General features: G+C 35.7%; 1 protein-coding gene and 1 long non-coding RNA gene across 2 annotated transcripts in view; one reads left to right on the top strand and one right to left on the bottom strand.

The window, feature by feature from the left end:
* The window catches only part of LOC129741554 (uncharacterized), a 29,715-nt gene that overhangs the window by 7,834 nt on the left and 9,515 nt on the right, over positions 1 to 12,366 (top strand). The window contains exon 5 of the mRNA XM_055733296.1: positions 12,203 to 12,318. Within this exon, the coding sequence (XP_055589271.1) occupies positions 12,203 to 12,318 (116 nt within the window). The remainder of the gene's footprint in view (positions 1 to 12,202; positions 12,319 to 12,366) is intronic.
* On the bottom strand, positions 4,712 to 6,901 carry LOC129748954 (uncharacterized). Its single transcript, XR_008737881.1, has 5 exons — positions 6,626 to 6,901; positions 6,394 to 6,557; positions 5,982 to 6,133; positions 5,351 to 5,483; positions 4,712 to 5,290 (listed from the first exon to the last, which is right to left on the bottom strand). It is a non-coding gene; the product is annotated as an uncharacterized LOC129748954 (long non-coding RNA).

Raw genomic sequence — 12,366 nt, 5'->3', positions numbered from 1 at the left:
ACGGATTTATGCCTAAACGCTCTACGACAAGCAACTTGTTGACGTTCACTTCTTTTGTGCATGAAAGCTTTGCTGCAAAATCTCAAACTGATGCCATATACACCGATCTGTCAGCTGGGGATTTTTTTTTATTATCTGACGGGTTTGCGCCGGGGGTCTTCAGATTTTCCCCAAAATTGAAAATTTGGTTCATTTTTGCGACTTAAAAACACATGAATTTTTTCAGATTTCTAACATTTTTATTTTTTGAGTTAGCTTCGGTTAGATTTTTTTGTAAATAAAAAATAACCATTTTTCAAAGCAACATAACTCTGTTGTTTCTCAACGGAAATTATAAAATAGCACATCAAAATGCATTGAAATTTTATCAGCTTTCCAAATAGAATAGTTGAAAAAAATTAAATAATGACCTTCAACATGAAAAGTTGTAAATAAACTTTAAATGGCGTCTAAGAGTACCGTCTGCACCACCGAATATTTTGCAAAAAATACCATTGTGTAGCTCGATTCATGATGCAACTTTCATCTGAAGACGTCAAAGTGGGCCATTAACACCTTGAAGAGTTATGAAAGAAATAATGACAATAAATCTCTTTTTTTGCATCGAAAACAAACAATGGTCGAACAACTGCACTCACATATGGAGATAGCAAGCACTTCTAACAACATGGAAACAAAAGAACTTACCAAAGCAGGTAAAAAACACTATTTTTTCTTCCATTTCAGACTGCCCCTACTCGCATAACAGTCCCATATGAATTTTCGTCATTTTAGGTCAACATAAGGCTTCAACATAAAAGACTAAAAAAGAGGTTTTGTTCTAGAAATTTCGAAAAAAAAAATATCAATTCGTGGCTGTCCTATATGAAATATACCTGAATAACAGTCCCATATGTGGAATACCACGGATTTGGTTACTTTTCAATGTTTCTTTCGGCGAAATAGTCTTTGGTGTATTGCTTTGAATCATTTAAACATTTTTTTTAACTCACTTGATGTCGAATGATGTACACTAGTTTTCGAAGGCAGGTCTGACTTTCTTAGGAATGACTTCCTGAGCAAAAAACTATCGGATGCAATCAAAAATCGTAAAAAGATTCAACTTACAATGTGGAATTCATGATATTTTTTGCAGAAGTATGTTTCTTTTTCTGACAATTGCATTTAGAAGTTCAAAAATGATAAAATTTAAGTCTTAGAAAGTAGCTTGGTGAGAAAAATATATTTTGTATGGGACTGTTATGCTAGTAGATTTGAAAAAGGTTTCAAATATGGTCGATTAACAGTCCCATAATGAATAAAAATGGTGCTCTCGACCTTACCAATAACCCAATTTCGAAAATTTCAGGCCTAACGATTTATTATGACAACTTAGAAACGATTTTCGATTATGCTGAAAGTGGTGGTCATAATTTAAAAATATATTCCAAAACAGAAAAAGCTGATTGTCTCGCTTGCATATTTTTGTATATGGGACTGTTATGAAAGAAGGGGCGGTAGATTGTTGCAGCTTAACTAACTTCATGTTATGTCCAAACATCTAATAACGTATTCGTTTATACCCAGTTTTGCACCAGGTCACAACAAGTTATGCACATTTTACTGTTATTTTTAGAAGTTTATGCGCTAAGTTTTGCATCCGTGATTCCCCAGATTTGATTTAAAATGGACGGTGGAACACTGAAGATTCGTGTGTGAGCCAAGGTTGCCGAAAAAAATTCTGTGTTTTTGAGAAAAAAAATTCTTAATTTCTGTGATTTTACCCAAAAATTCTGTGATGGTTTTCTGTGATGCTTTTTCTTTCATTTTCAACGAAAATTCACGATGAATTGAGTCTTTTTTACATTTTAGTATGGCAAAATAAATTAAAATTACATATCCCATCATACTTTTTTAATTTAAGGTAAAAAAAATCTAAATTTTGTACTGGCTGAAAATCATAATTTTGGAAATCGATTCAAAATACAAAAATTCTGTGAAATCTATGAATTATTCAAAATTCTGTGTTCTGTGACACAGATTATGTGATGAAAATTTGCTCAAAATTCTGTGAAATTACAGATTTTTCTGTGAATTCGGCAACCTTGGTGTGAGCGATCGAGGAAGCAAAACACTGACGACGAATTATGTTCGTTCTAGTATGGTAAGTCTCAAAACTGGGCGAATGTAGAAAACGAATACGGTAAAAGTATCATATTTTCATCATTTTACAGCCTGGGCTGGCCATACTGAGCTCTTTGATTATTTCTACAACATTTGTGCCACTTTCTCATACTTTTTTGATCAATGGGAAAGGATTTTGGTGTCCAGTGCTTAACTCTCGATATAAAAACTATGTGAAGCACGTCTATATTTTATTTTTTTAATCACATTTTTGTGATCCCAAACACAGGGACTGAACCTTCTACTATTGGCATTGATTATGCTTCACAATGATCTTTGATCGAAAAATTAATAAGTTATACAGTATTCGACCAGGTTGTAAAAGCAACATTCCCATTATTAGTTATATCACTTAAACAATACGATACTCAGAATTTTGGTTGAAATTTAAAGTCAGTTTTGCTGCAAACACCCTACAAAGCACGAAAAAGTAGTGTTTTTTACCTGCTTTGGTAAGTTCTTTTGTTTCCATGTTGTTAGAAGTGCTTGCTATCTCCATATGTGAGTGCAGTTGTTCGACCATTGTTTGTTTTCGATGCAAAAAAAGAGATTTATTGTCATTATTTCTTTCATAACTCTTTAAGGTGTTAATGGCCCACTTTGGCGTCTTCAGATGAAAGTTGCATCATGAATCGAGCTACACAATGGTATTTTTTGCAAAATATTCGGTGGTGCAGACGGTACTCTTAGACGCCATTTAAAGTTTATTTACAACTTTTCATGTTGAAGGTCATTATTTAATTTTTTTCAACTATTCTATTTGGAAAGCTGATAAAATTTCAATGCATTTTGATGTGCTATTTTATAATTTCCGTTGAGAAACAACAGAGTTATGTTGCTTTGAAAAATGGTTATTTTTTATTTACAAAAAAATCTAACCGAAGCTAACTCAAGAAATAAAAATGTTAGAAATCTGAAAAAATGCATGAGTTTTTAAGTCGCAAAAATGAACCAAATTTTCAATTTTGGGGAAAATCTGAAGACCCCCGGCGCAAATTGTCAGATAATAAAAAAAAATCCCCAGCTGCATTCGACAAAGTGAACCACGAAATTGCCATAGGGAAACTTGGACGCTTGGGGTTCGGTGGTACTTTACTTGGCTGGATTCGCAGTTATTTGACTGGGCGCAAACTGACTGTTCGGACTGGTGATACCTTTTCCAAGCAGTTTTCTGCCTCTTCCGGTGTGCCACAAGGAAGCCATTTAGGACCGATTATATTCCTAATGTATTTTAACGACGTGCTTTCACTCCTTGACAGCCCAAAACTTTGCTATGCTGATGACCTCAAACTGTTTTACACCGTAAACGACTACGACGATATTAATTTTCTGCAAAATCAGTTCAACCTCTTCGCTAATTGGTGCGACATCAATTGCTTGCCATTGAATCGTAACAAATGCGCAGTTATCAGTTTTTCTCGTAAGCGGCAGCCTTTGATTGCGGAATACTACCTTGGAGAACAGCCCATCGCACGCGTGGACCATATTAACGATCTGGGCATCATCCTCGATAAGCGACTGGAATTCAAGACACATACAAACTACGTAGTCAACAAAGCATCCAGAAGTCTTGGTTTCATTTTTAGAGTAGCGAAGGACTTCAAGGACGTGTATTGCCTGAAATATTGCATATATTGCAGCATTGTTCGTTCCATTCTTGAATACGCATCTGCCGTCTGGTGCCCCTACTACCAGAACGGCGCTGAACATCTCGAGGCTATCCAGCGGCGCTTTTTACGATTCGCCCTTAGGCATCTGAACTTGCAAGACCCTTTCCGCTTACCAAGCTACACACTATTAATTTTTTGGTGTAAATTTATGTCAAAAAGGATGCACAAAAAAGAAGCATCACTTTTGACATAAAATTACACTGGAAAATACAGAAACGCTTGAAGACATAAAATTTCCGGCTATAATTGAATAGCACATTCGACATAATATTACATCATCAGTGATGTAAATTTACGTCAAGTAGGACGCACAAAAGCGTAGCATCGTTATTGACAGCTTATTCCAAAAAAAAACACAAAATTTAATTTTAAAAAAATTACGGGAAAGATTATAGTAGTAAAAATAGTGAACATATCAAATTAGTAACATTCTACAACTTCCAACATTCCTTTTTCAGCAAATCAGAAAAATTGGGTATTTTTTCACTTGGTCGTTTCGTTGTCAACAAGTATGTCGTTTATTGAAGATGAACCGATAGGACTCTTGCGGACCTTAATTTAAAAAGTGTCTGTTTTTGTAGGGCTTTTTCGTTTCCTACACATCAAAATCAATTGCTGTAAAATTACGGCAAATATCCTGTAACAAAAAGGAGCAGGACATTTGCCGTAATTTTACAGGTCGAAAAAAAATCACAAAACATTTATTTTTAAGAGAACACTTTTTTTAACAGGTTGGTTTAAAATCACAGGACTGTAATTTCTAACCGCGTTCCATGCTCACTCTTGAATTAACCGTTGAAATTAAATGAGGAATTGCAAGGAATATGAAATTTTATTATCCATGAAATACTACTATAGAAAGTATTTACCAATGCTATATATTGGACATTTATTATAAACTCTAATACATTTGATGAAACCTTTAGCCAGCCATGTGTGTGTATTTATAAAGAAGAATAAATATATCTATCTAAACTACAATATCCAAGTTCCACCATAATAAGTGTATCTTAATTGCTGCGCTTAGGATCAGAGACGTGCAAGTGCTCAAATAATGATTTTTATGAAACACGCTTAAACATTGTAATTTTTAAAAATTATTGAGGTATCATGAGTTATTTGGTGTACTTAACTATAACTTAATTACTTTAACACTTGCATGATGCAAGTTGCATCCCCCCGAGACCCTAAATTTCCATTTTAATATTAGATACTCTTTAGTTATTACTTCTAAACTAATCTAAAAGCTACTTCCGGTAACAAATCGCTCATATTTCAGGCAGAATATTATTTTTCAATATCTTCTTCTTGATGGTGGTGATGATGCTCATTCCTTTGCCAGTCAAATGGTCGTCCTGGTTAGAATTGTCTTAGGTAACAATGATTCTCATGTACTGTAACGGGTGCCAGGCGGTTTCGCTGATCGATTGGCAACTTTACGATGATAATATTGAGTTCTGAAAATATCAAACATCTATCAAAGCAACAAATAATACCCATAAAGAAAAAAAACTTACTGGTACTCCCGAAGGAATTGGTTCACAATTGTTATCCGATTCCACTTAAAACCACTATATCCCAACATGATTTAGTTACCAGATCCATTAAAATTGAAGTGCTGATCCAGCAAAAATCTGCATGTTTCCGAAGCTGTTGAGACAAAAAAAATTATGCATTAATCAAAGTCATTTAACACGTATTCTTTTCCATACCCTACAGGTTGAAAGTCAGTGCGGACAGTTGAATGGAAACAAACTGTTTACAACCAAGCAAATAGGCAACTTTTGTTCTTTCTGGAAGATTCTAAACTATGGGATGCTAAATTTAATTAAAAACTTTTCGTCATCATTTAGAACTAAGACTTTTACTCTATATATATTATTGACAAGGATTGATGATGACGATGTTAAGATCGAAAAAGTAAACTAATCTGAAAGAAAGCAATCTCTTAGTTTTTAATTTTCAGTTCCCATTATTGAACTTTATTTATTACCGAAGAACGATCATTAGAAATTCATGAATCATGAAACTATCTAGTCTCAGTCAAGCTCATGGTGGTCTATTGAAAGTTAACATTTTTTGACCAGCTTATTGTGACATTAACACTACGCAAAGCCCTTATATCCGACAGGAAAGCCCGTTGCTTACCTTGAATTATCGGTAGAAAGTGAGATCGCATGTTGATCAGGTTGTCGTTTTCCAAGCATGTCAATGCGACAGATGAAATCCCAAACAAGCGGTCAGTGACAGAGTTTATCATCATTCGCTCGGTATACTCTTGTAGTGGAAATTCATCGGATCTAAAAATAAGGAAAGCGAGTTAGAGAGACTCATTTTGTGATGATATTTTACTAGGTACTAAATATATATAATTAAAATGAACAATCTGACATCAATGTCTATTCAAACATGTAGCGAGGGTTTGTTCGAAAACAGCTGCTGCACATATGCACTACTTGATTGAGCGTGAGCGTGTCCGGATAAATGGACATCTCCAGCACATTTGGCATCCAGCGTACAAGGTTGAAGGTACAAGTGAAGTGTTGATAAAAAAACTTACCTCGTAATCCTGATCGAGCAGTCTGGTGGGCCGGAAACAGACAATGTTCTTCGGGAATACATGGAATACAGAAACGCCCAGATGATACTTTCTTCGATTGGCATTTTGTGCATAATGGTCTCTCCTTATCGCCGCGGTAGATGTTAAAATCCGACGACACATTGCTGAGGAAGAGGAGTCGTTAAGTCAGTCAGGTTTATACTGGATAAACACTTAGGTCGAATGAACTCACATAAGCTGGAACGCAGCACGGTGTTTTTGAGTAGTTGCATCCTCGAGCTGTTGTTCCGGGAGTTGTTATTGCGGAAGTGTATGCGCAACCGGAGCAGGAGATCATTAGATCGTTTGGCACCGGTAATTTCTTCTGGCCGTCGTTGATACCATGATATGTATAGCAACGTTCCGCTTATAAGACCGTATATACGTAAAAACTCTCGATCAACGATATCGAAACATTCCCGAGCCGAAACAAAACAAAACAATGACAAAACAAAACACAACCGGTTTTGACGTTTACCTTTACTTGGATGCCAGGCGCACTTGAATTTTCAAATTTTGCGATTTGGACGACACGTAAACTAGCGACACGTAATTTTATTCAAACTGTAAAATTACAGTAAGTGTCACGCTCCTTTTTGTTACGGGGCAATTACTGTAATATTAAAGAAAGATTCATATATTTTCAACCAAATCAATTTAAAAGTACGTGTTTTTTTAAATTACAGGCTGAATTACAGTAAAGGCATCCGTTTTCCAGTACACGTAATAGTCATTATTTTTTCTGTGTACCACATGTTACCATAATTATATTTGGTTATTTTTTTTTTTCAATAGAAATTCAGATTCGTTTGAAAGGAGGCGGAAAATAAAAATATATTCCGATGTTTATGGAAGCCCCCTCCGGTAAAAATATCGGTATAGATCTTTCAAGAGGGCATATGAGTCAAATGTAAAGAAATCGAGTTATCAACTATCCATTCGAAAACCTTGATGATTTACGTTCGCGATAATAAGAAAACAAAGTATTGTTTTTGCCGTGAGCTTACGGAGCTTTAGATGTAATTTTTCCGAAACAGCGATGTTGGCGAATTCGCCCTTTACTAAAACCGGTACCGATATTTTCAACTTTCCATTTTCCTACTTGCCTCTGCTCCGCTCTGCAGTACAACAGGTGATCGGAAAATGTAGAAGTACCTAAAAAAAACAGAAACTAATAACTTTCGTTCAACTCGCGATTTTCTTTTTCTATCCGCACTTAATCGGTCCCCACAGTGGAGCGGAAAGTTAAGTGACTACAGGAAGGTATGATTTGGCAAGGATGAAAACAAAGGCGCCCGTTTAGTGATTCCGTGCAGTTTCGCAAACATTCTAAGCAATAACCGTTCATTTCACAAAATTTTCAATCGCAATTCATGAACCACACGGGGAGGCGACTATCAACATCCAGGAGGCTCCATCACAACTGTTCGTATCCGCTGTTATAAATGAGGATTCTAATTTTGAATTGCAGCAGGAATCGGTTGCTGGAGACTAGCAAGCACGAGTGCGCAGGATAAGCTTTTAGAAATTTCATGATCTCCCCAAGTAACCATAAGCACTAGAACATAGCCCTTAATCAACACTATATTCCCATATATAACTCTGAATTAATGTTTGTTTTGCACTATATGCGTATATAATGCAGATTTAATGCTAAAAAGGCGAAATAGCGGGCTGAATAAATGCTATCTCGACAAAGCTTTTAATAAGCATAACAAATGCTGAATTAGAGCACCATCAAAACGTCATTTTTCACCAGCCGTACAAAAGCATTAACAATGCATACTTAGAACACCTTTTAATTGTTTTAATTGATTGATCATGATTGATGTGAAACGGAAATTCAAAATAGGGAATTATTCTTCGATTTATTAAAATGAACAAAAATTAAAAAATAAAATCATTATCTACAACATCAATCAACCTGCTGAATAAAGGATTATGCTTGCTTAATGAAGTGTTTTATGAAATGAGAAGTGAGTATAGTTGAATTATGAATTACTTTGGATGAGTCTCGAACCGGGGATCCCTCAGTAGTCTTTATCTTTCTTTGCGCCTTTACCATTTCGACCACTCTTGATGCTGATAAGGTAGGTGAAAAACCCGTACTTCAAGTACTGTTCGGGTCACACAACTTCATAGACAATGTATGCATGAGAAAGTTTGGAAATGTATTGGAAAATTTTGGGAGAAGGCAATGGCAACTGCCCGTTCTGTTCGTTTTCGTTTGCTGTCTAGCTTACTCACACGCAGCAAATGAGAAAATCACTCTTGTTTACATTCGCGGGTTTGACGTTTCTACGCTTTATAAAAGCTTTATGTAAGCATTAACAGGAAGTTCTAGTGCTACAGTCTTAATGCTTGTTAACTTTATACAGTAGCTCTATATGTGCATATAGTGCTTCCATTAGTGCTAATTTTTGTTACTGCTTCTATGCATTAATAATGCTTATATAAAACTAAAAAGCACTATGAATGTTGATTTAATGCTAACTTGCATTAAAAATGTTGATTTAATGCTGGTTAAGGGTTATGGCTTAATGCTTATGGTTACTTGGGTCTTTAATTTGGATTAAAATTTCACAATGACAGAAGTGCCCATATTGCGATAGAGCTGTAAACTAAAACCTGAATACGGCAGCAGGGCAACTGTAAAAAAGGATTCGTTGTTGCTTTAATTGCAGGAATATGGATTATTTACTTACTGTTTTCTGGATAGACTCATTCATTGCAGCCTTGAATGCTGATGTTCCAATCCTCTTTGACGATTACAGACCCGAATGACCCGGGTGGTTAAAAGGTCTGTAATAAATTATAATAATAGTCTTTGACGATTACTTTCGCTGTCCGGTGGTGAATTTCTTCCTAGATCTGATAGTTAAATTTAACCGTCAAATTTACCTTAATACCTTCAGCTGTTATCTACGTTATCAAGAGCGCAAGAGGGAATCGCCCTTTTCACTCGAAAGAACACTTTTTGGCTTAAATTTCCCGTTACAATACGCACCAAAATAGAATGCACATGCTTTTATTTGTTTTGTTTCTGTTTCTTCGCAGGGATGAAAAATTATAACCTCGCACATAATTTTACATCTTCTTAAATTTAAGTTTAGGTCCCTTTTATAAGTTTACATTCAATGTGATTGAAAATTACATCTTTAATGAATTAGATCATGATACAGTTAAGTTTTTCGAAAATTATGGCCCGTAAGCTTGGGTGTTTGTTAAGTTTAGATTGAAAATGATGTGAAATTAAATCAATTCCTAATTAGGGCGAAACATAATTAGGTCTTCAAGCGTTTCTGTCTCAAGTAATTTTATAAATTTTTTGGTGTGTACGAAAATCGTTGCTTATAGACATTGACACTCTCCAAGCCCGTAGACATGCAACCCGTGCATCTTTCGTTGCTGATATCTTAAAATCGCGAATCGACTGTCCCACTTTATTGGAAGCTATTCCACTAAGTGTGCGACCCCGTGGTCTCAGAAATCAGGATCTTCAATTGTATGTTCCCATTCGGATGAACAATTATGGAGCAAACAGCGCCCTCCTCGGTGCAATGAAGTCGTTCAACCGCTTTTCCGAGCATTTTGACTTCGACGTTTCGAGGGATGTTTTCCGAAGAAAAGTTCTAAGTGTGCTGAGGAGCCCGTAGCTAGACCTAAGTCTTTTGTTTTAATTTAATTTTAATTTTAAGTCATCATTTGGATCTATATGTGAACTGTTGATCAGAATAAATGAATAAATCCATTGAAAAGTGTTTTTCTTCAACGTTATTTTTCCTTTGTTTAAATTTGATATATCTTTGCTAATCAAACTACTCCTAAACATGATAAGTATTTTTTGGATTTTTAAAAAATGAATGAGGGATCTTGAAAGCATTTTTTGAAAAAGAAACTTTTTGGAGGTTCAAATCAGAATTATTTTTATCTTTTGTAAACTCGTTATATTCAGATTTAAGTTTAATTTTTTTAAGGGGGGGGTAGGGTCTAACACTTTCAAAAAATCGATTTTTTTTTATTTTCTTAATGTAAAACATTTGAAAAATGTTGTGTCAAATTTTCAAGTCAATTGAAGCAAAACTGTAGAAGTTATAGGCCTTTATCTCCTCCACCTATCTAATACTGCAAGAAAGCAAGAGCAGAAACTTCAAACGCGTTTTTCTCGAAAGCACATTTTTTAAGTCCGTGGACATCGTCATTTGAAAACTACTTATCCGATTCTTTTCAAATTTGGAACATATTTTCTACATATAAAATACCAGACCCCAACGTTTTTCTTTTTTGTTTTTTTTTACTTTGGGGAGATTTACAGGTGAAAAATGGCGGATTTTTTTGTGAAAAATCGCAGTATTTACTTCAAACAGCCTCAAAAATTTCATAAATTTTTTTTAAGTTAAATAAAAACGTTGGGGTCCAGAAAAACATCAATTAAAAATATTTTGCTCTGATTTTTTGACTTCAGATGATTCTGTGCTGAGATACAGTGTCCACCGCAAATCCTGTTTTCTAAAAGGCATCCTCGAAAGTGCTCCGTCACCGGCTCATTTTTCAATATTTTTCTACGAAAAAATTACTAAATGTTCTTTTAACAATGCTTTGTATAATGCAAAAAATTTGAATACATTTGTTTGAACGATAGCTCTAGAAAAAAAAGAATCGTGAAAATGGTGTTTTTTTTATACCCGTTAGATCCTACCCCCCCCTTAAAACTCGTGGTCTTGTGGCCTTGCTGTGGGCATTTTGCCCAAATTTAGATGGGTTTGATTTTAGTTTAAATGTGTGTGAAGATAGTAAAACACAACTAAATATTTATAGTCTTCCGCAAGTGCATTCGAGTGCACTACGATAAACTGTAGTTTCATCAGATTGCGCTGGCTGGTTTTCCATAAAACCTTATATGTTACCCATGAAAAATTACAAGTTTTACGCTGATTCCATTAATCCTTTCGTTTTTAAGAACTAAATTTGTTTTCGGTTACTAACTTTTGTCACTGAGTGTAGAAACAGCCTGGATTCCATACCTACAAGGTAAAACATCCGATTCACCACGTTTTACTGTAACAAATTCTGTTATAATATTCAATAATTAGGGCGTTTAGAATGGCGAAAAGCTGATCTATTACGTGGATACATCTTAAATCCTTTTTCATACACACCCTAGTCCCAATTTCGCCTGTATCCACCGGCTGATTCGCTGTTCTGCATGGCGAAGCCACAGCTGAATGGAAACAGCCGTAAAGTTTGGGAAGGATTTGCACACTTGCACTATCCAGGGTGTTCATGCAGCAACTTCTTTACACAGTGTAACCTGATTGAGTCACTGATTTAGTTTCGCTTTGCTATGGAGAATGGCGCCCACCCTATTTAAGCCCTTAGCATTGCTTTCAAATGAACTGGAACAACGATTCCCCCCGAAATTTGGGGGATGGTAAGGAGCCAGAAAATAGAATAAAAGCGATAGTAGGAACCAACTCCGGTGCCACAAACTACATATTTGCACCTGAACCTGAACTGGTCTCGGTCGACCTCGAAAACCATAAAGTAGAAAGATTGTCTTGTGTAGGGCTCGAGGAAAACTATACTTTCCGGATTAACTTTTAGCACTTTGTCGGCTAATGGACTGCTCTAGGGCAAGTGGGTTCTTTTGGGGGAATAAAATGGTTGTCCCTTAACTGCTGCCATCGTGGAATAATCCCCAATGGAAGCGTTCGGTAATTGCTTATGTTGCTCATTGTGGTTTTTTCTCTCTTAACTCTACCGATTACAGATCCCCTGGAGATATCGTATCTGGTACTTAGTCAGCCGACTCTGTACCACTCCCAGCGTGCCAACAAGCTAAGGAGCAGCATCCTGAAACAGCAGTCTGACATTGTAAAACTGAACGTAAGTTAACGTCGGAGAATCACCGAAAAAAGATTCTAAGAAAAATTT

Source organism: Uranotaenia lowii, chromosome 2 (genome assembly GCF_029784155.1).
Source record: "Uranotaenia lowii strain MFRU-FL chromosome 2, ASM2978415v1, whole genome shotgun sequence".
NCBI lineage: Eukaryota > Metazoa > Arthropoda > Insecta > Diptera > Culicidae > Uranotaenia > Uranotaenia lowii.
Note: the sequence above shows the minus strand (reverse complement) of the source record. Positions and strands in the feature narration are given on the sequence as shown.